Source organism: Anser anser (assembly GCF_964211835.1).
Source record: "Anser anser genome assembly, chromosome: 10".
NCBI lineage: Eukaryota > Metazoa > Chordata > Aves > Anseriformes > Anatidae > Anser > Anser anser.
This window is the reverse complement of record NC_139730.1, coordinates 11,441,613-11,468,205: the sequence shown is the minus strand read 5'-3', so window position 1 is coordinate 11,468,205 and position 26,593 is coordinate 11,441,613. Positions and strand designations below refer to the sequence as shown.

At 56.9% G+C, this 26,593-nt stretch overlaps 1 protein-coding gene across 4 annotated transcripts; it reads left to right on the top strand.

Moving 5' to 3' along the window:
- The first annotated feature begins 1,241 nt into the window (after positions 1–1,241).
- Positions 1,242–26,593, top strand: RBPMS2 (RNA binding protein, mRNA processing factor 2). 4 transcript variants are annotated; one of them, XR_014588559.1, is made up of 9 exons: positions 1,242–1,671; positions 12,629–12,706; positions 13,736–13,774; positions 14,336–14,398; positions 15,262–15,412; positions 16,018–16,166; positions 19,017–19,179; positions 25,094–25,163; positions 25,406–26,593. XR_014588559.1 is itself a non-coding variant. In XM_083849824.1 (8 exons), the coding sequence occupies exons 1-7, from the start codon at positions 1,612–1,614 to the stop codon at positions 25,154–25,156; spliced, it is 603 nt and encodes a 200-aa protein (XP_083705950.1). In that variant the 5' UTR covers positions 1,242–1,611; the 3' UTR covers positions 25,157–25,163; positions 25,406–26,593. The 4 variants fall into 4 exon arrangements, 2 of the variants coding, with proteins under 2 accessions (XP_083705950.1, XP_083705949.1); XR_014588560.1 differs by having other exon boundaries at positions 25,094–25,167; XM_083849824.1 differs by lacking the exon at positions 19,017–19,179.

The window sequence follows — 26,593 nt, the reverse complement described above, 5'->3', positions numbered from 1 at the left end:
CAAACCCAGGTGTCAGCAGAGAAATCAGCTGTGATTGCACCCAGCCACGCTCACACCTCTTCTCAACACTCACATGAACAAAATGTTATCCCTGAGCTGCTGCTGGAAGCAAAGCGTTGGTTGGAGTCTGTCATGGACTAAGTTTGATTTTGCAGTGATGGTTGTGGGGCTGGGTGAAGGAAGCCACCAACGTGGTCAAAGGACTCGAACATCTCTGCTAGAAGATGGAGTCAGGCTCTCGTCAATGGTGCCAGTGCCAGGAGCAGAGGCACTGGGCACAAGCTGGAGCACAGGAGGCTCCATCTGAACACCAGGAAGCACTCCTGTTCTGTGCAGGTGATGGAGCACTGGCCCAGGCTGCCCAGAGAGCCTGTGGGGTCTCCATCCGTGGGGATCTTCAAAAGCCGCCTGGACGTGGTCCTGGGCAACCTGCTCTGGGTCTCCCTGCTTGGGCAGGGGTTGGAGCACGTGGACCCAGAGGTGCCTCCAACCTCAACCGTGCTGCGATCCTGCGATTTTGTGACCAGTGATGCTGCTCAGCCTGGGCGTGAGAGCACTTCCAGGCGGGGCCAACCCCAGAAGCCAAGGACTGGGAGCACGCATTGCTCGGGGGAGCAGTGGGACCACGGGGGACAGAACAGGGCTGACATTTCCCCTCCTTTCACCCAGCCTTGGAGCTGAGCAGGCGATCAGCGCTGGCTGAGAGGCTGAGAGCGGGGCTGTGCGCCTGGGACACGGGGCTGCTCTTGCAGGAGGACTGGGGCTGCTGTCCTCGGGAATTAGGGACTGCTGGCCTAGGGATGTGGGGCTGCTGCCCTGGGGATGCTGTTCTAGGGTACAGGACCCGCATCCTGAGCCCGCGGGGTGCGTGCCGGGGGCTCGGGGCTCTCACGGGGGTAACGGCGGCGCTCGGAGCCGCAGCCCCGAGCTCCTTGGAGCCCCAGGGGGGAGCCCAGCGCCTTCCCCCGGCCCCGGGGGGAGCCCGGAGCGATCGGTCCCGGCTCGGGGGCCGCCGGTCCCTTTAAGAAAGTTGAAGCCCGAAAGTTCATCAAAGTTGAGAAAGTTTTTCGTGGAAAGGGAGGGGAAAAAAAAAAGGCAACAGCGACAACAAGAAAAAACCCGAACCCGCAACAAAAAAACAACAGAACCCGACCAAAAAAGCCCCGCGACACCCCCCACCCCCTCGACGGCCGGGGGCGGGCCGGGCCGGGATTGGCGGCGGGCGGCCCGGGGGCGGCCCCGGGGCCGGCGGGGCGGGGGCGGGCGGGTCCCGGCCCCGCTGCTCGGTGCGCGGCGGCGGCGGCACCGGGAGCGGCGGCACCGGGAGCGGCGGGGGCTGGCGCTGGGGCTGGGGCGCGTCGGCCCCGCAGCTGCGGCTCGTTGAGCTCCGCCCGGCCCGGCCCGGCCCGGCCCGGTCCTTAACAGCGGAGCGGGGCCCGGGGGTCACCGCATGTGAACCGGGAGGGCAGCGCCGCACCGCCCCGCACCGCCCCCGAGCACCGGCACCGCTCCCCGCCCGGCCCCGCCGAGCCCCGGAGCAGCTGTGCCCCCTCCCCTTCGCCCCTCTCTTTCTCTCTGTCTCTCTCTTCCCCCCTTCCCCGGTCCCACACCATGAGCAACCTCAACAAGGACACCGAGCACACCAACGGCGGCGGCAACGTCGAGGAGGAGGTGGGAGCTCACGGCGGGGCCGCGAACCGGGGCGTCGGGGGCCCGGAGCGCTGGGAGCGGGGGGCACCGGAGCCTCGGGGGTCCGGGGTTTTGGGGATCTGGAGCATCGGGGTGGGGTGTGGGGGTGTTGAGGGACCCTTCGTTGGGCTGCGGAACCGAGGTCCAGCTGCAGGAGCTGGAGATTTGGGGGGTCAGGGAGCTGGGGCTGGAACACGGTGGGCATCGGGGTTATCGAGGGCAGGGTGTTCTGACTGACAGCGCCGATGTGGTGAGCCCTGGGAGAGAGCAGCCCGGTGGTCTCGTAGCCTCACGGGACAGGGACTTTGCTGCCCTGGGGGAGGGAGTCCTGTTCCCAAGTCCCCATGGTTGGTGGGACCAGGCTCTGGCATCCAGGCTCCAGTGTGGGCTGTAGGGACAGACAAACCTGGGTGATGGAACCCGTGCCATGTGTGCTGGCAGCTTGGCTGGGGCTGGAGAGGGCTGGGAGCCGCCCTGGCTGCCGTCCCCATCCCTCGGACAGCCGTCATGAGCCGGATCCTGCGCTGGGAGGGCTCACGAGGGTCGCTCGTTCATAGCCACTTGCCGAAGCACATGGAGCCCAGCCCTCAAGGCTGCGGGTCCGCTCTGGCCACTGGCTGGGCATCAGCATCGTCGCTACCGCTGCGCCTTGGGGCGACGTTGGTCTGGTGGGGCTGCCTGCTCTCCTCCATCTTGGAGACGCCGTTGGAAAAAGCCTCGGCAGCCTTTTGCTGCAGTCCTCCGCACCCAGCCCTGGGGAGCGGGGAGATGCTCTGCCCCCTCCCCTCGCTCTCCTCCAGCGCGCCGTGCGCTCGCGCCGCCGCAACATGGCGCCCGGGCCGCTCTGCCACCCCCGGGGCTGGACAGCCCCCGTGCACCAGCTGCCTGGGGGCCCTTGCGACCCTTGGCGTGGAGTCCTGGGTAATGGGGTGGAATGGATGGGCAGGTGGTGGCCGCGGCTCAGCTTCTGCTGAGCAAGGCTTAGGTGACGCGATGGGACGTGGCTGTGATGCTGCTGGTGGCGCGTCCCTGCCTCACTGGGCGGCACTGGTGTGTGTGGGTGGAGAGGGAGCACCCGGGGCCCCACGCAGCTTTCTGGGTGCTCAGTACCAGGGGGTGTCCCGTGCGCACAGAGGACTCAATGCGGCTCCTTGATCCGATTGTTCACCGGCCTGCAAAGCTTTCCGAGGCTGATGCCGCGTGGTGCATCGCAGCTCTGGCTCGGTGGTGGCCGGGTGAGCTTGTGGTGCTCAAGGAGCCTGGCGGTGGCTTGGCCACTTGGGTGCTGGAAGCTGGCCTGTCCTTATTACGTTTCGGGAGTCTGGTGTTCTCCAGGGTTATGCTTAGTGGCTGAAAAACAGAATTAAAGAGCGTGGGGCTAGCTCTGTGGCAGAGGTGTCCCTGCTCTCCATCGTGCCGCCTCCGGCTGTGTGTGGGGAGGGGGACAGTCCGGCCCACCCCGCTAGCTCTGCATCGTGGTTGTGTTCGTCACCCTGCCCCCAGGGGTGCGGAGGATGTCTGACCGTCCCAGAGGTGGCTCAGGACGATTGGGAGGTGATGGGCTGGTGGGGGTGTCCCTGTGCCTGGTGGGGTTGCTGTTGGGAAGCCCTCCTCTGGGGTCCTGCTGTCACCACAAATTATGGTGTTAGCTGCTCGTTGGGCTCCCCGGTGGCCACTCCGAGCCCTCCAAAGGTTTTTTTTGTGGCTGAGCAGAAGCCATCCTCTCAGCAGAGGAAGCTAATGGTGACACAAGGACCAGGAGCGGCCTTGTGTTCAGGGTACTGCTGTGGTCCGGGGCTCAGCTGTGTTCTGGGCTAGCCCAGATGCTTGCCCAGAGCTCCCCTTGCTCTGGATCTGTTTGCTCCCTTCTGTCAATAATTGCATTTAATGCAAAGGCGAATCCTTCAATCCCAACACAAGTAGCAGGGAATGCCAGAATATCTTCCCAAGCTGCATGGATAATGCCGCCAGATCCTGGTGCTGTGGATGCACCCCGCCCCAAGCCTCCTCTGCTGCTTCCCAGAGCATTCTCAGAAGGGCACTGTGTGCCCCAGATGCAGTGGTATGAAGCTCCCAAATTCAGCCTCTCCCTTTATCTAATCTGCAAGCCCCCGCATCTCGCAGCCCCTTCCTGCCTGGTGACATGCGGAGGACAGGAATGCCTCTTGCTCCTCTCTGGGTCGTTAATGGGAATGTTAAACAAACAGGGCCGAATGTCAGTCCCTGCTGTTCCTCACCCGACACCTCCCCAAAGCCGATCCCTCCCCACTTGCTGCTATCTTCTGTTTAGTTTTCCAGGCAGCCGCCAATCTGCATGACAGCATATGTCCCCGCACTCCCCAGGGGTAGCGCGAGACTGGCAGCTGCCTAGGTGCTGCGTGCCCTCGTCGCGCAGCCGGGGGAGCTTGCGTGCTCACCACCGTGCGTTGTGTTCGGGGCCTCTCTGCTGGGAGAGGGGCATCTTCCCTGCTGGTCCATGGCGAGGCTGTGGTGGTATCCAGCAGTTGGAGAATACCCTGCTCTGGGAGGCAGGAGGCTCTTGGCATCCGTGCAGCCTCCAGAAGGAGGACGGGCAGAGCTCTGGTTGGGCACGGGTAGCGAGTACTTCGTCCCTGGCCTTTCTTAGCTCTGTAGCATGCTGGGGCTGCCAGAAGCATCCAGGAATGCCACTGGTGAGCAGCCTGTGTTACGTGCTGGGTGGCTGTAGCCCTTCATGGACTGGTGCCAGACACTTCTTGATTTCTGTAATCTCTACTTGAGTGGACCTAGATACCTCTTGCATGCATGGATTCTAGCTCTCTGACTTGAAACAAATAAGATTAATGTGATTTCTGAAGTCAAATGACTTTGTGATGCTGCTCTTTGCTATGCGGAGCTTGCGGGTGCAGGGGCTGTGGTCACTACTTGGTAATCTTCTGCTCTGTCTGGCTGGTGATTCACTTCAGAGATGTTTCTGTGCATTGTGAGAGTATCTTCGATGTTAAACGCGGCTTTCTGTTACTGACAGATAGTTGGCCCAGCAAATACCCTGAAGTCACCATGCACGTGGAGGGTCTGGGAACTGGAGTGTTCCCATTCCTCTTGGTCTACCAATGAGCTGCCCTTCCTGGGAGAGGGATGTGGGAGTCTCCCTGTTATCTCCTCCTGTCCCGGTGCCCTGTCTTTGCTAGAGGAATTGGCACTGTGTGAAGTCGAGCATGACTCCTCAGTGCTGGTACAGAACGCTTTTGGAGCTAGAAGTTCTCGTGGGCTTGCTGGTCTCCGCCAGGTTAAGCTTTGCTGAGTCACAAAGACTGAGCTGCTTGGATCGTGGAGCAATGCTTCATTCTGCCTGTCCTGGCCCCGAGTGCCTGAAATAAAGGCTTAGGTGCTTCACCTCCTCTCTAGGAGACCTGGCCTGGGAGCTGGTCTTTTCAGATCTGGAGGAGAGTGGTCTCGAAAGCTTTTATGCTGTGGAATCCTAGAATGGTTTGGATTGGAAGGGGCTCAAAGACCATCTAATTCTACCTCCCTGCTGTGGGCAGGGACCCCTCCCACCAGCCCAGGCTGCCCAAATCCCACCCAGCCTGGCCTTGGGCACTGCCAGGGATGGGGCACCCACAGCTTCTCTGGGCAGCCTGGGCCAGGGCCTCACTGCCCTCAGAGTGAAGAATTTCTTCCTTATATTTAATCTAAATCTACCCTCTTTCAGCTTAAAGCCATTACCCCTTGTCCTATCACCACACCCTGACAAAAAGTCTCCCCCCCATCTCTCCTGCAGCCCCCTTTAGCATGGGCAGACCGCTGTGAGGTCTCCCCAGGGCCTTTCCTTCTCCAGGCCGAACACCCCAGCTCCCTCAGCCTGTCAGGAGGCCCTGAGGTGTCTGTTCCCCACGTGTCCCTACACCACAGGCCACCTCTGGAAGAGGGCAGTGCCTTCTACAGCAGCAGTCACTGTTACACAGGGACGTCTCATGTGGCAGAGGCCATAAGTGGGAAGAATCCGTTTGTGCTTTAAAACACCCATATGCCACGTGGGATGTCTGAAGCTGAATCCCTCCTGCGTGCCGAGTGCTGTGAAGTCCCTCCTGGTTAGGGAGCAGGGCAGAGGGGTGCAGCCCCAGTGCTGGAGATGCTGGGTTGGGGTCACACTGCTGTGCATAAGCATAGTTGTGGTCCTGAGGCAGCCCAGTGCGTCTGGTGAGGAGGGACCCTGGGGAAGTGGTGGCCCTCATGCCGTGAGTGCGTCTGTGCCAGGTGAACCTGCCCTCAGTGTGGCAAAAGCAGAGACCATGAGCTTGGCAAGGGTGCTTTGGCTGCTGTCCTGTAGGGTCCTGGCGTGTCTGGGAGGCCTGAGGGCCTGCTGTCCCCCTTGGTTCAGCCCTGATGAAGGGTGTTGTGTTGCGATGCTTTGGATGGTGGCAGGTGTGGAGGTAGGGCACTTCTGCGAGCTCTGGGCTCTGCCTGGTGTGTCCAGGGTGACGAGGACTTCTTTGGCCCTGGGGCTCCCTCAGTTGCTTGGAGATGTAGACAGGAACAGGATGTTGACCTCTGCTGCGTGCCCTATGGGAAGGAATGGTCTCAAGCCCAACCAGGCGGATGTTATCCCCCTGGTAGAACAGGGAGGCGGGGTGTTGGTATGAGTTCCTGCCTCCAGCCTTTCCTTGGTGTGCTCGGTGCTTGCTGGGGTGTGTGCCTCTGGATCATGGTTGCATGGCACCACGTGTGCTGGCCTCACACAACGCTCTCCTCTGTTCCTGGGCACAGGCTGTGGTTGCTCAAAACCAAGGGGCCAGTAGGACAGCCTTACTCATGTGGAGGACCTCCAGCCCTGCTGCGTAGCTCAGAACAGGCTGTGGACTGGTTGCACCTCCCAGTTTGGGATGGCATGTTCCCTGCTAAGGACATGGCGGTGGGTTCTCGTGTTAGTGTGGGGTGAGGTCCTAGTACTTGGCTGCATATGAAAGCTGTTGTCTTGGGGGCTAACAGAAGTTCTCCGTCTGGGCTGATAGTCTTGCCTCTGCCTTGTTTTCTGTTTCTTACAGGCTGGCTGCCCACTTGGGGTCATGTGGGGAAGAGTGCTGTGTGGAGGCCAGGGCTTGGTGCTGCTTAGGGTTGGCATTTAGGGTCTGTTCTTGGGTAGCATGGCCTCTCCCCACTGTCTAGTAGCCCTGTCTTGCCCGGAACTGGACTAATGCAATGGTGGCTCAGTGCTGTGGCATCCTACTGATAATCCCAAAAGGTTCCCTGGGATCAGGGTGATGGTCCCATAGCTATCATTAATAGCAGAGAGCTGCTGCAGCCCTTCAGCTCACCATTGCTCAGGTTTTGTGGAAGAGTTGCTTGGTGTTGGCCCATGGAGATGCGAAGTGTGGCCAGAAGTGTGCTGCCCTACATCAGGCTGGTTTGAGGAGAGGGTCGTGTGCCTCCAGTCGTGCTCTGTATGTGTGAGTAGAGGAGATGCAGGACTGAAGGGTGCCCAGGAATCTGACTTGTGGCTGGGCAGAGACCTTGGGCACAGATACCCTTGCTTGAGGACCCAAGGGGAGAATATTCCTCTTGAGGGTCCTGCATACAGACCAACACCCTGCTGTCAGGGCAGGAACTTGTCACATCTCCGTGTCTCCCGCCCGGAGAACAAATGCTTGGGTGCGGGCAGGAGGAGCTGGTCTGTAGAAGCTTTCCGTGGTGCGTGTGCTCCTGAGCCCCCCCCATGGGTGAGGCCCATGGCTCCAGCTGCTGGTGAGGGGTCTGTAGGTCCCTTGCCACCTCATGGTGGCACATGGGCTGCTGGAGCCCATGGGCTGGGTGGTACCAGTGTGGAGGTGAGCGTCCAGCGTGTTTTCTGCGCCACTCGTGTGTCTCCTAGCCCAGCAGACCTCTTGGCCAGGTGGAAGGAAGGGGGGGATGCTGTGCTGGCATCTTCCTGAGCTGGGGAGCTGCCCCGCTGGGACAGTAACTGGCAGCACTTCCTCTGCCCCGGCCATGTCCTATTCTTGGGTGCTGCCCCGTTGTGCCTGGACTTATCGGCACCCATGTGCTTCCTGCTCCTCCAGGCAGGGGCTGGTGCCTCTCCATGCTTCCCCCCTTGCTTGAGCTGCTTCCTGCCCTGACCACAGGGGTGGCTGAGCCCCGGTGGTGTCCCCCTGCCTGCTGTGGGTTTGTTGGAGAAGGGTTGATCCAGCTGGGAGCAGAGCTGTGCAGAACACTCCAGCCTCAGGGGACTAGGTGCTGGTGCCCAACTCCTGGTCTGATCCTGCCCTGGGGCTCAGTGGTAGCCAGCCCGTGAGCTGCAGATCAGCTGCCTCTCTTCTGTTTTCTTTATTTGTGGGGGGTGTTTGATGTGCAGAAGAGCAAAACTGCCCAGGGCTGGCTCCACCTGGAGCAGTGGCAGGAGCCCTGCAGCCCATCTGGAGCGTCCCCATCGGTTTTCAGCTCCAGCAGCAGCGCTCCTGAGCCTTCCCCTCTCTGCAGCAGAGTTTTGCACGCTTGGCTCCCCGCCTTTCCCATCCATGCCTTATAAGTCCCTGCTCCTGGGGCTGCCTGCAGCCTCGCTGCATTCCAGCAGCCTCGTGTCAAGTGGCCCCAGACACATTGCGGCCGCTGGGGCTCAGCAACATCATGGGGGCTGCAGCCCCAGTCCTTGGGGTGCTGGGTGCCCAGCTGGGGTTGCATTCCCACAGGAATAGCTGCGGTGCAGGACGTGGCTATGGGGCAGCTTGGCTCAGCCAGTAGGGCATCACAGAGACAGGGGACGGGTGATGGGCTTGCATGCCTGGAGTGGGGACAGCTTTTGGGATGCTGTCTGAGTTTGTTGGGTGCTGGGCTCCCTTCCTATGTCGGCACGACCCCAGGGCTCTGCTGGGAGCTGGAGTGGCCACAGCTTTGTGAAAGCAGGGATGTGGGAAATGCAGCTAAAAGCCTCATCCTGCAGAACCTCCCCTTCTGCCTTGCTTGCTTGTGGGAGGATTTGGAGCAATCTCTTAATGAAAGCCCAGAGAACTACCAGAGCAGCCTTGCAGGAGACGGGTGCTTGTGCTTTTGCATTTTTGACATAACTTGACCCTTGCTGGGCTGCAGGGCAGCGTCTGGCAGCTCTCAGGACTCCCCTTCGATCGCTTATTTAAAGCAGACATAGTCAGGAGATGCAGATGTAACAGGACTTGTGCTGGCCTGAAACTTTGGTGCTAAGCACCTGGCTATGCTTGCACTGGATGTGTTTCTCTTCTGGGAGATGCAGCTGTGCAAGGACTGCTTTAGAGCCTCTGAGGATCTGAGCACTGACTGGCTTTGTCCTTGTCCCTCCCTGCTCCTGCGTGGGAAGCTGTGCTGGGATCCTCCCTCTTTAAGAGATGGCCTAGATGGTCTTGTCCCTCCTGGCACGAATCCTGTTTTCCATGGCTCTTCTCCATCTCTGCCGGGTGTTTGGACTGGGGACATCCCCAGAGGGGGCAGGGACAGGGAAGGGAGCGCGTTTTCTGCAGGGCCTCCAGCAGCGTGACCCTGCTGGGCTGTCCTAGGCAAGAGCTGCTCTGCTTCTCTGGTTGTGTGCATGGTGAGGAGCAGCTTGGGCGAGAAGGGGCTGCTCCAAGCTGCTGCCTCCGCTCTGCTGCTGGTCACTTGAGTCTCAGAGCATCAGAACAAGGTATTCCTGGAGAGCTTTCTGTCGTATCTTCTCCAAACTCCTGCTGAACATCCACTTCGACTTAGGTACTTTCTGATCTAGCCCTGTACACACACACACACACGCATATGTTTGCCCTGTGGCTTTTCCGGCTGCTCTGTGGGTAAGCTGAATGTCAAAGTGGATCCGGTGTTTGGTGAAGCAGGGCAGGCTGATTAAAGCACCCCGTTGTGGCATGACGAGTGTAAGGGCCAGAAGGGTGGATGTGTCACTCCTGGTGGCCTCCAAGCCTGCAGGACTTGAGCCGCGAAGGGGTGTCTTGAGAGTCCCAGTGCAGTTAATACACTGGAAGATGCATGTCCAAACCCTTTATTGATGCTCTTCTATATAATTCCTCTTTCTTGGGTGTAGGAGGCTGGACCAGGACTGCCCACAGTGCATGCCCAATGCTTAGACTGGCGAGATGCCTCCTGCTCTCTTCCTGTTGGAACACTGTAGATCTCCTTTGCTGAGTGGTTGCTGCTCATCTTATGCTCACACCTGGTCTGAGGAATGGTCTCTGGCTTGCCTTGCCCTGTTTATGAGCCTTGACTGGGTCTCTCACCAGCCCCAGGCTCTCCTCCCTGAATTACTTGGTCCCACTTCCCCCTGTCCTCTGCCAGATCACTCTCAGATGTGCTGAATTGCAGGGATCTTGGAAAACCATCCACTTGGTCTCATCTCCTTTCCTAACCTGTTCTTCTGAGCAGGGCCCTTCCCTAGTCTGTCTCAAGACCCTTGGGGAAACCTCACTTGCAGATTCTAGCTGGTGGCATGCAGGACTGGCCAGGCTTGCTCTGGGGCAATGCCGGTCCTTGGAGGGTGCTGTGGGTCCCCCTTCTAAAGCCATGTGCAGTGACAAACTGAATCTGGAGGCCAAGGGAAGCTTTGAAGCTTGTGAAATAAGGTTTCCTGTTCCTGTCCTTGGCAGCAGCTGATGGGGACAGCATTAGGAGCTTGTTGCCTCTGACAAAGAGCTTTCCTAGGCACCTGTGCTGCTCTGTTCAGGCTGTTGTAAGGGCTCTGAGTAGCTGACTTTCTCCCTCCCCAAGCAACTGCACATCTTCTATTCTGTCACGCCTGTCGCAAGGACTTACCCAGCCGCACATCACGGGACCATTTAGAGACCCAACAGGGATGCAGATTTCTATCTGCTTGGAAGAAACATCCATTCTGGGGGCTGAACGCACTCAAATCCTGAAATATTGAAAAGGGATGGTGCTTTCACATGGCTGAGGCACATGTGTGTCACCGTGCTCCACGCAGTCCTCCCCTGCAAGAGATGGCTGTGCGTCTTCTGGGAACGCGCAGCAGCCGCGCTGCATAGCTCAGGCTGAAGCCCGAAGTCTTTGAGGTGCTGTCGTGGCTTGCTGGCTGCCACTGCCCGCTCTGCCTGGGTATAAAATGGCCCCAGAGGAATGCACTGAGATGTCACCCGAGGTGCTGGGTGGGATGGGAAGACCCCAGGACTGAGCCTGGGAATGCTGGGACTTGGGATAGGAGGGATGCTCAATGGCTGCATCCCAGATGTGCTGGACTGGAGAAGGGCTCTGTGCATTAACGGGGGTGGTGGCAGCCTTTGGTCTCAGGTCGTAGAGAGAAAGAGGGGCAGAGCACCCCAAGACTTGATGATCACTGTCCATCCTGGAGGGCTTACGCTGCCACTTGGGCTGATGTGATGGGTGTCGCTGACCTGGGCAGAGGAGCACAAGGAGATATGTACTTCCTGTGGCAAAACAGCAGAAGCTTCCTTGCTTGGAGGAGTCTGGATCTGGCTACTCCCAAAGACCCACAGGGTGTGGAGGCTGTGCTGCATGCCTCTGTTTTTTTTGGGTGTCCACAGCTTCCAGCCCAGGAGCAGGGCAAGAGTGTGCTGCTCACTTTGGTGGGAAAAGAGGTTTAACGAGGTGTCAGGTACAACCCCCTTCCTCTGGGGAAGGGGAAATGCCCAAGCAAAAACTGAAGTGTGGGAGCAGAATGCTTCTGCCATGGGAACGTAATGGGAGTGTAAACTCCCGACTGGAAGTGGGCCAGGAGAAAGGCTCTGCTCGTGCTGTGTCCACCCCAAATGTGTCTGGTGCAGTTTGGCGTCACTCTGAGCGCTGATGCCCTACTGCTGTCCCATGACCTTCCAGAGACGTGTTTGGGATTGCTTCAGTGGGTGGCATAGCCAGGTAATTAAGAGCAAGGAATGAAGAGCTCCATCTTGTTCCCATGGTTTTCTGCCTTCCTTGCTTCTCTGGTGCTGGCTGAGTTGAGCTTGCGGTCTCCTGGTCCTTATTAACGATGACTAGTGTCTTGGTGACCTCTGTAGTGCATAACTTCCCTTTCCAGCTCAGTGCTGACTTACAAGAAATCTTGGCAGCTTCATTGTGCTGCTTCCTATGGAAATAGGCTGGCAGCCAACATCTCCCAGTGCAGGGAGAAGGTGGCTGCGATGGTCTGACTTCAGCAATGTTCTCCATCAGCCTTTAATACTGCTTCAGCTTCCTGGCTATTCATGTGAATTCTATTGCTGTCGGTTGAAATTTTCCTCTGGTACTGGATTCGTGCTTGTACAAATGTCTTTGGATTTGTTGCGTGATCTCTACGGCTTGGAAGGAGCAGCGGTCTCCTTGGACTTGGTGCAGCACAGCTGGCTCACGGCTGGCTGTAGCAGGATGGACACTATGAGTTGGTTTGAGAGTGACTCCTGAAAGGTGTGGGGTGTGTTGGTGAAGGAGCTGGGGTGGACCCAAAATCACCCTCCCAGTGATGTTCTGGGGCTCTTGCAGAAGTAAAAGATGTGCATGTAGTAGTGAGGTGGCTCGCAAAATTGAGGGCTGTCTCTGAATTCATGGCTGAAGTGAGGTGCCAGGATGGGCTAGGGAAAGGAGATCGAGATCTAGCACTTCATGTCATAGGAAGAGCTAGAGAGACAAGTGGGAGTTGTACCAGTCTCTCCTGGAGCTGTGAGGTGTGTTACTCTCTGCTTTAGTGCTTTGGACAGTGTACGGTCTTGTCTTAGTCATCAAGGTCCAGTCAAAGACTGGGGCTGCTGTCCATACCCTATTCAATCCAAACTGTTCTAGAGTCTGAATTTTTGGGAAGGTCTAAGTCCTCTGGGGAAAGAAGAAAAGGGCTGGGTGCATCTCATCTGTGACAATCCTCTAATATAGGGAAGTGTGAGTGCCTGCGAGGCCACCTTTGGTGCGAGATGCCCTGCCTCCATCACATAGAGCTTCTGAACTGTCCTCTGTATTCCCACTTCAGTACTAAATGTCTCCTTTCAGTACATCTCATTGACCTCTCTCCTAGGTACGGACTCTGTTTGTCAGTGGTCTTCCTGTGGACATCAAACCCAGAGAGCTCTACCTACTCTTCCGACCATTCAAGGTAAGAAAGTCTTCAGATTTGGGCTTCGGAGGAAAAGATGCTATCTTATGGCCAGCCTTGCACAAAAGACCTCTGCCAGAAGGAAGCAAGGATGAAGTAGGAAGCGAGGCCTTTTGTGAAAGCTTTGGGAACCTGTTAGGAAATGGGGCTGGTATCCTGTGGGTTGTGCTCAGCTTGGCAGCCTCCCTTAGAGCCTGTTGTTGGAGTCATGCTGTCTCCAAGCCTGATGCTGACTGTTCGGTCAGCACTGCTGCCTGGCTGGACCAGCCCTTCCTCTGCCATTTGTCCTGACCCAGTTACTATCCAGCCTTCACTAGGTGTCTCCTCTCTGGCTGCCTTGGGGTCTGGGGTAGCATTTCTCCTCCCATGTACTGCTGCTCCCCAGTGCTGGTGGCTCTGTGCAGCTGCTGGAAGTGGCCAGCTCGAGGTTCTGGAAGGTCTGGTCTTAATGTCCTGGAAGTCCTTCTGCAGTCTGCCTAGTTGTGGGTGGTTGGCTCTGAGTGTTTAGTGTAGGTGAGCTGGCTGTACCTGGTCTGGGACCTGTGCTGTACTGCTTCAGTGATGGTGCGTACAAATCAACCTGCTGCTGCTTGCAGCTCATTTCTGTGCAGGACCTGGGAAGCTGGGGAATGGGGAGAGAAATTTACATCAAAATGAACCTCTTCCCCAGGAGTCCTTGTTTGCATTCCTCTAGCACAGGGTGCTCTGTGCTCCCTGCATGCTACCCAGGCAAGGGTTTCATATCTTAATAGCTTGACAAGGAGCTGGAAAAGAGGGTTTCTTCCTGAGCGGACTAGAAGAATGGGTTAGTTGAGATACCTGCTCTGCTTTGTGACTGATCTGTCGTCTTTGGTGGGAAAGAGAAGGATGCCTCCCTGGGAGATGGGTTAATGTATCTACCTCTGCTGCAGACCTTGCCTTGTGGAGGGTTTGGTGCTGCAGGAACTCCTGGAGCTGTTGCATCATGTCTCAGTTGTAGCTTGGCTCCTTCAGGAACCTGACACCGACTCGCTTTCTTCCTTTCTCTAGGGTTATGAAGGGTCACTGATCAAGCTAACATCAAAGCAGGTACCTCCTTTTTCCAGTGCTGGGGTATTTTTTGCTTCTGCTAGATGTGCTGGGAGGGAAGGGGTGCAGATGCCACTTCACTGTTTAAAGCGTTGTCTGTGTTCAGCGCCACGTACGCAGCTGGGTTCTGCTCCCTGCCTCCTATCCTGGTGGCCCCAAGCTCTCAGCATGTACTGAGCATTTCCATATTGCCCATGGCTGGCCATGTTGATGGGGGCTGCAGGAGGAATGGTACTTCAGCCTCACACCAGAAAACCTTCCCTAGACCCATCCTAACCAAGGCAGCAGCAGTTCCCTTTGTGGGCAAGGGGGACCTTTGCTGAGGGGCTGCTAGGGTGAAAAGTGCCCACTCGTGTAGGAATGCCAAAGCACTTTGGTGTGGTGGGAGCAGACAGAGCAGGGGTCATTGACCCAAGCCCCTTCACGCTCTGCCTGAAAGCCCTGTGCAGCTTCATGTGGTTTCTTCTGCTTCCTATAAGCTGTCTAGGTGAGAGAGGGTGTCAGGGTGGTCTGAGGAGTGGGAAGAGGCTTCCAAACTGAAATCGGCATTGTTTCTTTTAGCCAGTTGGTTTTGTGACCTTTGACAGCCGGGCTGGTGCTGAAGCAGCAAAGAACGCCTTAAATGTGAGTACTGGGAGGGCTGGGGGCTGTACACCCTGCAGTCACTAGACCTGGAGCTGTGGGCAGGGGTGATGCGTGGCTTCTCTGTAGCATGGGAAGGGTCAGGGAGTCTCAGCTGTGCCCACAAATACGAAAGATAAATGGTCCTGCAGCACCAGGCAGGCAGGAGAGCTAGTCATGTTTAGGGCTGATGTCAGTCGTGCTTGGCTCGGGGTACCTGATGCAGGGTCCTCTGGGAGGCCAAGCCTCAGCCAACAGGTACAGCAACACCCAGTGCTCTGTCGTGGCCTGTGGTGCTCAGCCTGTGTTCCGCAGCAGTTCTGTGGGGCTCTAGGTTGGCTCACCAGCCTAGCTGGGCAGTGAAGCAGGCTCGCCGCAAAGCTCTGTCAAATGGCCGTACGGCTTGCTTGGTGCTGGCGGCCTCGTTTAAAGCCTCACTTACCAAATGTCCTGATGGAAAGCATGTTAGTTCAGCAGAGCAGGTCCTTGTCCTGCACTCTGGACTGCCAGGATCTCTGCAGCCAGAAGGTACCTGCTCTAGAAAGATGTGGCAGAGGAGTGCAGCCTTCCCACACTGATATTTCCATGGCAGAAGATGAGGCATCTTTCCTGACCAGCACTACATCACTGCTCTGCTGGCTGGCAAACTGCACTTAAAGAGCAAAGCTGTGTCCCTCATCTTGGAAGTAGTGGCCTTGGGCCAGCTAAACATGGAAATGCAAACATGAGGTGACAAGAACTGGGTGTGTGACTGCAGGGGGGTGGCCCTGATCCCCTGGTTGGGCTCTGCTCTGTGAGTAGCTGCGTCCTGTGCTTGGATGGGAAACCTTTCCTCTGAGAGATTCCTGTGTTTTCTTCTGTGACAGGGCATCCGCTTTGACCCAGAGAACCCTCAGACCTTGCGGTTAGAGTTTGCTAAAGCCAACACAAAGATGGCCAAGAGCAAGCTGATGGCCACACCAAACCCCACCAATATCCACCCTGCCCTGGGCGCACACTTCATTGCACGGGACCCCTGTGAGTATGCTGGGGGGGCAGCTTGAGGCAGTGTCTGGCCCAGCCTGGGAGATGCCTGGCACTGGGAATGCTGGTGTCAGAGCCTGGTGCAGCCAGGGTAGCAAGGGAACCATAGCCACCTATGCTCTGGCTGAAATCTGTCAGCATATTGGGGTTGCAGGAGAACAACAGGCATCTGCCAAGGCTTCTGGCTAACAGCAACACTAGAAGCATCGGGAGAGCAGAGTTGGTTCTGGTAGCTGAAGTGGTACTGCTCAAGTGCTTTAAGCTAGATGCAAAGCATAAAGGGCTGGTCCTGCGCCATGCACCCTCAGCGTGCCCTGGTGGGGCAAGCAGCCCTGCTGAGGCTTGGTGGTGGCCCAGGCACGAAGCCTAGCGCCCATGTGGGGTGCGGAGTAGGGATGGGACATGCTCCTGGCCTCTGCTGGCAAGGCTGGGAGGCCAGAGGAGCAGAATGCAGGGGACTACCTGCATTATATATTTTAAACCTTGCTGGGACAGCAGTGCAGAGTTTTAGTTTGGGGTGGAAAATCCAGAGTCCATCCCTGAAGCAGGCTGTTGGCTCCGGCAACTGAGAGGCTGTCACCTTGTCTCCCCCTGTCCAGATGACCTGACTGGAGCAGCTCTTATTCCAGCATCCCCAGAAGCGTGGGCTCCCTACCCCCTGTACACCACGGAGCTAACCCCAGCCATCCCCCATGCCGCCTTCACGTACCCGGCGGCCGCTGCTGCGGCCGCTGCTCTTCACGCTCAGGTGAGTTGCTCGCCAAGAACTGCGCTCTCCTCTCCCCCCTTCCCCTGGTTCTTGCTTTCTCGGGGTTCTGCTTGGCCAGCTCGACCCTGGCCTCTGCACCTTGACTCCTGGGCAAAGCCTCTTCCCAGTTGCCATGTGCAGGGGCCCCCAGCCCTGAACAAAGCACAGGGCAGATGTCGAAGCCATAGCCTGTTGAATAAATAGGTGACCTGAGTGCAGCCAGAGCTCTGCGCTGGTTTCTGACCCTGCAGGTCCAACCTTCCTCTGGTGCCAGGCAGGCAAGCTGGAGAAAGTCAGTACTCAATTTTTGGCTGGCTTTGGTACCTTTGGCCAGAGAACCTTGTGTGACTGCTGGTAGGATACCCGATGTGCCAGCAAGTAGAATAGCTAGGAGATGTCCTCCTTGAAGTGAAGGCTTAGCTCAGTGCTGAAGCTCAGGGGCTCAGCTGGAACCCTGTGGGCCAGGTAACTTAGAAACAATTCTGAAGCTGGAGGGGAATGTCCTGTAGGGGATGAGTGACCAGAGACCTGCCAGAGCAAGGAGCTCTGGTCACCATTAGCTCCTCTGGGCGCAGGCTAGAGAGAGTCGCTTGTGTGTGGGCCTATGGAGATGCTGGTGGTGGCGCATCCAGCTGCCTGGTGTCCCTGGGGTATGCTTGCTGACAGCAGGAGGTGTAGGGGTACCTGTACTGGTTTGGTACTGGAATGTTTTAATGTACTGAGACACCACCACCCCTGTTGAGTATAACATCTCCTGAAGCTGGGGAAATGCAAAAAGAAAGCCAAAGCAGAGAAGATATGTCATCACCCCAGGTTAAGGTGCTTTGTTTGGAGAACTTGTGTAGGAGAACCTGGAGCCCCTGTCCCTACCCTGCTTGGTGTTATCACCAGCTGTGCTCTGCCTGCTTCTGTCTCTGCTCCTGTAACAGTGCCAGTGGGGCCAGGACAGTGGGGCTCTGGGCTTAGTCCCCAGAGCATCGGGGTTTAACCTCTGCTATTTCTGCCCCACCAAGCAGGGCATTTAGCTCTGCTCTCCCCTGCTTAGCTTGAAAGGAAGAAGAGCTGTGTCCCATCACCTTGTCTACCTGGCCAGCAGTTGAGCTGGCCCTTCATCATCCTCTTGCTCCTGCCAGCATCTTGACTGTAACTGAATGGCTTCAACCCCAGCTTGTGTCCAAATGCAATATGGAAACACTGGAGGGGATGCAAGCTTCTGGCCTGCATAGGCTTGTCCTCTGCTGCTTTTGGCCTTCTGCTGGTGAGCTAGCAGTGGGCTGAAGCTCCTGCAGGGTAGGCAAGAGGTATGTGGGGCCTAGGGCAGGACCAGACACTGGTCCCATCTTTCAAAGGCCTCCAGGTAGGCTGGTCCTTCACTAGGTCCGTACCAGTCAGGAGGTTTTGTTTGCTGGTGTTCTCCAAGAGCTATTGATGGTGCCCACAGCTCCTGGAGCATCTGAATGTGCTCTGCTCCTGGGCAGCCCAGGGGAGCAGAAGTCTCTCCTTTCCATCCCTGCCCCTTGCATAGGGTGGAGGAGCCAAGGGCTGTTGCTGCCAGAATTGCCCCAGCAGGGAGGGCCAGGAACACTCCCTCCGTTGACAATCAGGAGACAATTGAGGAAGGTGAAACCATTACTGTGGTTCCTTCAAGGATGATCATCAGTGACTGTGCAGGGACAGAAGGGTTAGACACAAAACTTTATGGTGTGTGCTGGGTGGAGGAAAGAACTCAGCTCTCCCAAAATGAAGGAGGCCTTCAGCCAGATCTTCTCCCACTGGGGTTTGAGTTCATGTCCTCCAGCTGGTAAGATACTTGCTCTGGGCAGGCAGCTTAGCTATCAAATAAGTCTTTTGGCCTGCAGGATGACCCCTGAGCTCCAGGGAGCCCTCAGGAGGACAAGGGACTCCCTGCCCAAGCAGGTCTGTAACAGGCTATGCTCCTGTAAGCCCTAGGGAGCCAGTGTAGCCCCTCCAAACTGCAGCCAGGGCCGGCCCTCTTCTGAAGAGCAGCAGGCAGGCTGGCCGAGCAGCCATGGCTGCTCCTCGCTGCGTCGTGCTTGAGCTGGCGGTGACCTCGCAGGAGACATTCTGGCGCAGTATACGTTACCAATAAAGTTTTATGGGGTTAAACATTACTCAGGGTGGCCGCTCTGAGCTGCCTGATCTCTAGGCTGGAGGCCTTTCCCTTGCAGAGCTGAGGCAGGGTGGAGTTGAGTCAGCGTGAGATGAGATGACTTTTGCTCTCAAACTGGGCTGAAAGCTGTAGCCTTGGTCCTGGTGTGCTGAGCCCTGTGTTCTCACTGGTAAGGCTGGTTCACCTCGCTGTCAGCGTGGTGGACACATGGGCTGTTCTCCAGGGCAGCAGCAGTTCTTCCTCTGGAGACTGGTGTTGGCTGGAGGGCATTCATGGGGTGCCTGGAGCTGCAGCAGCTCCATTAATCGCGGAGGGAGCGTGTAGGTGGAGGCAGCAGCTAAAGAGAGCTTGTGGCAAAAGGTTTAAACTCTAAGAGCTCATCCTCTCGCATCTCTGTGCTCAAGTCTGAGAGGAGAGTGGCTGCCATCTGTGCTGCACCAATGCGGCCTTCTGAAGAGCTGCTCGGAGGGCTGGCAGGAGGTGGCATGAGGCTGCTGGCCCTGGCTCATGCACCGGGTGCCCTCGGGAAGCCGCGCGCAGAAGACTGACCGCTGCTCCCGGCACCGCCGTGTCGCGGGGATGGGGTCCCTCCGTGCTGCCGGTGTGACTGTGGCACTGCTGAAAGCCTCTACCTGCGGGGACGCCACTGACTTTAAGACTGTCCCATCTGCCTTCCCTCCCTCCCACCCTCTCTCAAATCCCTCCTTTGATGTCCCTAGTGAACTCCAGCCATGATGCCAGCGCAGGCTAGCCCTGAAGCTCAGAGCTGTCCCTGGAGATGGGACGCCCTAGTGATGCCTTATTGCAGCTAGTGGAGTGGCTGTACTACAGCTCCATTCCTAGAAGTGTTAAGCATGATGGCAGCCCCGTCTGGAAAGACTGGTAAGGTAACCATCTCTCCTCCAAGGTGCACCATGGGATTTGCAAGCTTCTGCCCATCTCTTTAGCCCGTATCTCCTTGCCCACCCAGTGCATGGGCCTCACGCTACCCACCCACCAGAGCCTGGGGAATGAGATACCAGGCCTTCTTTCTAACCCACATCTCCAACTTGGCAGCACATGACATGGCGCACACAGCATGGCACCATCTTACATCAACTCCTCCCAGCTGAGCCAGGCTCAGCCAGGTCCTGCCGGCGGGAGGGGAGCAGCCTGGTTGAGCCGCGGCAGAGATGATCCTGCCCCTCGGCAGGAAAGAAACCTGGTTTCTCCCCAACCACGACCCTTCGAGGGCAACCAGAAATACACCTTGACCTCACTCCTGGCACACGGTGGGGGAGGTGAGTGACGTGGTAGTGATAGCACACGACTAAATTCTACCGGGCACGTTAGACAACAGCACTTGCCGGTCACTTTTGTTCCAGAATTGCATATCGGGACAGACCCTGCTCCTACTCATGGGTCTAATCTCACCTCTTTCCTCTCCAGTTACTGGAAATGGAGCAAGTTCCTACCTGGAGCTTGGCTTCTCTTTGCAGCCTGAAATCACAGGCAGGATGTAGGTCTCGTGAGCTGCAACGAGGGAAAACTGTGGCCTGGGAGTGGTGTAGGGAACTGGGAGGCTGGGAAGAGGGAAGGTGGCCCAGCCTGGGACTGGCTGGCAGGGAGGATGGTTGCTGTGGTCATCTACTGAAGGAACTGAGTCTGGGATCACTTCTCCTTGCAGTGGTTCTGGGTAGACATTTTTTCCCCTCCCCTTCTTTGTGGTAGTGATGTTGGGGAAAGACGTCATCAAGGATGGGGGCTGAGGTCTGCCTTTGTCCTTGGGAGATTGTGGGATGCACAGATGTGCTGAGACGGTGCCCTGGGAAGAGGGAGGTCTTTCCACCAGGGTGGAAACCTGTTCTCTCTAGACCTGTTGCACTGTTTCATCTAGCGTCTGTGTGACCATGTCTCTGATGTGGAACCATGGTCTTTAGAGTGTCCCTAAGCCAGCCTCTGAGCGAGCACTAGGAGACACCAGGGGCTCTCAGTGCTCTTCTGCAAAGTGATGCTTCCAGCTGTGGCAGCACCCCTGAGGGCAGTACTTGCCCCGAGATCAGCATAGAGGAGCATCTCGTAAACTTGTGGGTAAGGCTGGTGGCAGTCGCTGCATGGTGCATGCAGGACACCAGACAGATGCTGGGTACCCAGCAGGCAGGCTGTGGCTGATGCTTCCAAGGCAGGGAGGAGATCATGGACTGAAAGCTCCCAGCTGCCCATCCTGTTGGGGTTAGGCCGCCTGAGGTGCCATCAGAGCCTCAAAGCTGCTGCCAGCAGCAGAAACATGGGCTGGAGGCTTTGAGGAGATGGTGAAGGTGGGCTTCTGAAGCTGGGACTGCCCAAGGGAGTGGAAGGTGCAGTCCCAGCTCTGCTTCGTGGCTGTGTGGTGGTGACACAGAGCCCAGCAGGACCCTGAGTCTTCCCAGCATAGAGCTGAGGCAGAGCCCATCGATGGAAGAGGAAGCCAGTGCTCTGAGTAATTCTCCAACCTTCCCCTCTCGATCGCTGCCCAAGCTTGCCTAGGGCAAGCTGGATCTCCTGAGCTGTGGCTGCTGTTGTGGATGGACATGAGGCTGGTCCCAATGGCTGTTACCGGGTGCTGGTCCTAAAGAGCTGAGAGCATGGAGCAGATCTGCTGGGAGGGGTTCAGGTGCTGCACTTCTCCTCCAGTACCTGCCTCCTGTTGGGATGCTGCTGTCTGCTGTGATGTGTGACCACCTGGGTGCCACCAGCCTGGCAGAGTCTGGGAGCGGTGGGCAGCACGGCAGTCTGCAGACCATGGGCATTTCCCTTTGTGCACCACTTGGCTTGATCTCAGGGTCCTGTCTGCAAAATCTGCTGGACTTCATATTGTGGCAGCTGAGCTGTGATGGACCCTCCCTGCGATGGGAAGTTGGAAGCCACGGTGGATTTCCTGTGCATAATAACCCATTGCCTGTTTGGGGCTGTCACATAGGATTTACCAGGATTTTTTTTTCAGGGCTTGGATCCTTATAAGTGTGAAGAGTACTTCAAGAACTTCATGGCTGTGGTGTTTGCCTAAAATCCAGTGACTTAGTGCTGGCTAAGGAGCCCTGAGCAAGTTCTCCCCGAGCCATTTGTTTCCTCCTAGACAGAGAAAAATGTGAGACGCTCTTAGCTCTTTAGGGTACCTGCTGAGCAGCTGCTCTGTCACACCTGAGGAGTGAACTGGACCAAGATGCTGTCAGAAGGGACTTCCTGAACTGCAACTGGCACAGCTCTCCCTGGCTCAACAAATGGAAGCAGCCCACCTCATTTCTGCTCTGGGAAAAGGACACATGCTTGCTTGAGGTCTCCAGTATCTGCAGCATAGGCAGTTGACCCAGAAGGTTTCAAAGCGTTGGATGCTTGTTGAAATTCCCCTTCTGAGGAACAGGGCTGGATTGCTGCCTGTCCTCCTCCATGTGCCTCTCAGCACGGCGCAGGATGTGCAGACCCTCCCTGACAGCAGCCGCATGGGGAGCGCTCGGTTCAGCTGCAGTGAGGTTTTTCTCGGTAGGCTGAGCTGCTTGGGTCTTGCAGAGCATGCAAGTGCTCGCGTGCTCGTCTCCTCAAGCCAGCCCTCTTGCAGGACCCTGGATGCAGGAGGCTTGGCTGAAGTGAGACTGGAAGTGTCCGGAGAGCCCTGCTGGCTGGTGTCAGTGCTTGTGGTGTACCTCTGCAGGCTGTCCTCGCCTGTTGCGGGTCGTGTTCCTCTCTGCTCTGCTTCCAGCTGGAGCAGAGCAGCTCTTGAGTGAGCTGCTGAGGACCTACCAGCTCCCGGGAGCCCAGAGAAGGGGCTGCTTTGTCCTTGCCACACAGGGAGGCCTTTCTGGTACCTGGGGAGCTGCCGGGTCTGTTCCGGGGGTAGGTACGGCTCTGAGCTCCCTGAGAGACTGGGGCTGACTGCGGGGCAGACCTAGAAGTACCTAAGGAGGAAGGACGGGCTGTCTAAGCTAAAGATGGCTTGAGGATGGCCATGTGTATTTGGCCTGCTCTTCCTGCTCTCCATAAGGAAGGCAATCAAGAGAAGGGGCTGTTAAATTCTGACGAGCACAACCAGGAGAGCTGAAGCAGACCTTCACAAGGAGATTGGAGCCCTGATGGGGCATGTCTCTGCCCCCATGCGCTGATCCTGTTGTTTCCCCCTGGCTTTGTGAAGGTGGCAAGTGGAGGCACACATTGCTCTTCTCCAGCTGTTTTCTGGGACCTGAGGCAGGCCGCAGCTGGCTGGCGGTGTCTGTCATGTCCCTGTGGGCAGGCGAGCAGGGGATGTTTGCAGTGGTGTGGCCAGACTCCCTTCCAACTGTGAGCTCATGCAGCTCCAGAAACAACTGCGTGTCTTCCAGTAAAAGCCTCCCTTGCTCTACTTCCCTAGCCCCATGTTGGATATCTGTCCCCATTCCCTGCCTCAGCTTCCCACATGACGGATAGTCCCCTTGGAGAGACAGCAGACCTCCCCGAAGCCCTCAGATACGGGCTCTGACCTGGCTTGGTGCATCACAGTCCTTGAGACAACCCTGCCATGTCCTTGTGTACCTGGCCTCCTCCTTCAGGTGGCTGCAGTGCCCCCATTTGCAGCACCTCTGCTTCCCGGGACAAGCAAGGTGCCCAAGAGAGATGTGAAGAGAAAATTGTCCTGATGGGCTGTTGTTTCCAGCAGTGTCCCCCCTTGGCTAGCAGATCTGGTTCTTCTGGTGCTTCCTGCTGGTTCCTAGCCTGGGATGTCCCTGCCTGGCATGGAGAGGAGGGCCAGCAGAGATGAAGGTTAATTTGTGCCAGAGCTGTGAACAAGCAGGATTTCTGTTGAACTGGAGGTGCTGGAGGCTGTGGGTTGCATATGGGGCAGGAGCTGGTTTGGACCCCCTGTGGAGGGGTGGGAGAGCCACCAGGTTTGGGGACCGGGGTGGCTGCCTTGCATGTGCTTGCACCAAACTGGGCAGGCGCAGGATGGTGGCTGCTCTCGGGGTTAAGCGCTCGCAGCCTTGTGAAGGACGGGGGAGTTTCCTGTTGCTGCTGGGCAGGAGGAAACTGCTTCCAGCTGTCGAGGGGAGGGTGCTGGAGTGGGAGATGTCAGCCAGTGGAGGAGGACCTGGGCTGTGGCTCTGCTGAGCAAGCACCTCCTGGTGATGGGGGGGAAGGGGCTGATCCTGCCCTGTCCTGGTGCTGGCAGCAGCTGTGGCAGCCCCCTGGGTGCGTCAGCCCTCTCCAGGCCATAGCAGCACTGGGAGCCTGCCTGGCCTGTGCTGGTGCAAGGAGATGGCTGCGCCCTGGGGCAGCGTGGTGGCAGCGGAGCGAGGATGTGGCTGAGCTGGGTCCATCTGATGCAGGCACCAGAGCCTGGCTTCCAGCAGCCCTCGCCTAGCTGAGGAAACCTGCAGGGCTCTCTCCTTCTGGGAAGCATCACAAGAAGGACCCCAAGTCCTCAAGCTCCTGCTCGGGACTGTTCTGTTAGTGGTGTCACAGCTCTTGTGCTGGTGGAGGGAGGATGCAGCCGTCGCAGGCAGCTGTGTTTTCTGGGAGGTGTGACCTTGTTGTCCCTTCCAGCCTCTGTAAGGAGGCTGCCGTATCAAGGTCTTGGCACTTGCTGTGTGTTTCTGTGTTACAGCAGTGCGTGCAAAGCCTTTCCATCAACAGACAGACCTCTGCTGCTCCCAGGGAGTGGGGTTTGGAGGGGCTGTCAAGGATGTTCCTATCTTGAAGAGTAATTCCAGGGCTGTCACTGAGCCTCTGGCTGTCTTCAGAGCTCTGAAGACCTGTGCACAGCCCTTGGAAGGTCTCGTGCAGCTGGGGTCAGGGACGCAGGTCTGCATCTCCACTGCTGGATGACTTTGCAGCAAGATTTCTGCTGCATGCACCCCAGTGCATCTGTTAGGCAGCGTGCTGGCTGCAGGAGCAGCCACCTCCTGGTCCCCTGCATCGCCAGCTGCCATCCCAGCCTGCAGTGGCCCAGCCCAAGTACTGGTCTTGCAAACTGAACGTGAGCATCTGGATGTCTTGATGCTATTCTACTGGATGTTGCCAGCTTGCTGCCTCTACTGACAGGCTGGAAGTGCCTGTTTGGTTTCTGTACCCGTCTGCTTTTTGGGTCCTTCCTTGCCAAGGAGCAGCCCTGAGCAGCAGATGCTGCTGCAAAGACCAGGGAAGCCTCTGTGTCTTGCTGGCTTGGTGCTCTGCCTGGAGCCTCTTTGGATGGCCGGATCATTGCTCCGGGTCTCTTCCATTGCAGATGAGGCAGGTCTTAATCGTGCCAAGTGGAGGTTGCCTGGTTTAAGTGTATGGCCTTGTGGTGGCTGAAGGCAGAGCAACCACCACACTGAGGCGTTGTGTGCCTGCTACGAGCCTCCTCTGCCCTGCCTGAGCCTGCACTGGGAGGGAGAGCTGTAAATTTGGGATGTAAATCTGGGGTGCGCCCCCTCACGCACAGCTCCGAAGCAATAAGCTTCCCATGTGGCTTGGTGGTGAGGACCCTTCCTAGCCTGGATGGTGCTGCCCAGCACGCTGTAGCGAGCTGGGTGTGAGTTTGGACGCTATTTTCTGTCTATGGAAAATACTGGGGATGTTGAGGCAGGCCATGAGAGGGGGGAGCCAGCTCCCTTCAGAGCTGTGGGATCCTGCTGTGCTCCTTAAGGGAGGACGTGGTAAGGTCCCGGTGCCTGTCTGAGCCTCCAGCCCTTGGGGTGCTCCTTGGGGCACATCCTTTCCCATGCTGGAGCCTTCTCCGCTCAGGGCGCCTCTCAGGCGGCCTAATGGAGCTGAAGGTTTGCAATTATTCTGGATCACGGACCTCTGGCGTGGCTTTCTTTTCTTCCAGATGCGCTGGTATCCTCCCTCTGAAGCTACCCAGCAAGGATGGAAGTCTCGTCAGTTTTGTTAGTTTGTTAGTAAGTAAGTAATCGCTCCTGGAGCCCTGTCCTTGTCCTGCCTGTCCTTGAGCTCCGGTGGGAGGAGGGATGGGAGCTTGGGCCGCCGCCAGCCCTACGCACCCCACGAAGGACGTGCTTGGGTCTCGTTAACGGGTGGCGGGGTCAAGCCCCGCTCCCCGGGTGGGCACGGGGGGGCATGAGGTGACGGGGCTGGGGCACGGATGCGTCTGGCCCCGCTCACTGCTGCCCCTCTCCCGCAGCGTCTCTCCTCGGCTCGTGTTCCTCCTCCCTGCCTCTCCGCGGAGGGATGTGCCAGGGACGATTGCTCCAACTCCTCTCGCTTTGGTTTGCGGCCAGCGGACAAGGCGCCCGGCCCCGGCGCATCCCCCTCCGGACTGTGAAGCTGCTGCGCGCCGCCTCCGTCCCGCTGTCCCTCCGTCCGTCCATCCCCAGGACCTCTTCCCTGGCTGAGCTTCACTGTCCGGCCGCGCCGAAACCCGGCCGGGGTGGCAGGGGCTTGGTGCCGGGCTCGCCTTGCCCGCGGCTCGGCTGAAGGAAACGAAAGGCAAATCGGGTTTTGCATGTTTTCTGGCATGAATTAAAACACTTAACTTGTGTATGTGTGAGTGTAAGTTTGTTTGTTCTAGCGTTTGTGTAACCGTTAGCAACAGGTCTTGGCCCAACGGATTGATCCATCAAGGTTTTCATCTTGCGTCGGTGAAGACTTGGCTCTGAGAAATACTAACTGTCCTTGTCTCACCCCTTCGCCCACCTCCGCCCTCCCCCTTCCCAGTACAACCAGAAGAATTTGAAAAATGTTTTTTTATTTTTTTTTCCTCCAAGTACGATGCACTGGGTTTCTGTTCTCATCCATTCTCCTGTTTTAAAGTCAGGGTTCTTATATTATTTTTTCAGACTGCTATATATAGAAAGGCTGTAAAATATCTAACCTCTTTTCTTTTTTTCCACATCCCTCTGATTGGAGAGCATCCAGTCCTGCCAAATAATCAGCCATCCTTATGGGAATACCGAACAAAAAAAAAAGTACGAGTATTTTTGTACCATGTGTAATAAGGAAATATTTATGCATCATAAAGAATTTCTTGTGTGTTTGTGTGCAATTAATTATTATTATTATTAAAAGAGAAATTGTAATCCTGTAAGATAAGTTAATGTTTAGTTAAAAGCTTGAACAGAGAAGGGTTGTCTTCTGTAACAATGATTCAGTCAGGCATAGTAAACAAGAAATTGTGCAATTTTTGTTTTAGCATCTTATTGCTTGGTATTGAAGTGCTTTAAGTATTATATGACCATGGCTGTCTCGCTTGTATTAAAAGATTTGAGAATAAGTTGCTCTATACTTGCTGATCCTATGAGAATGTGAAACTGGATAATATATGAAATGCAACAAACAAAAAAAAATATACCCAGAGGCTGCTGTGACTCTT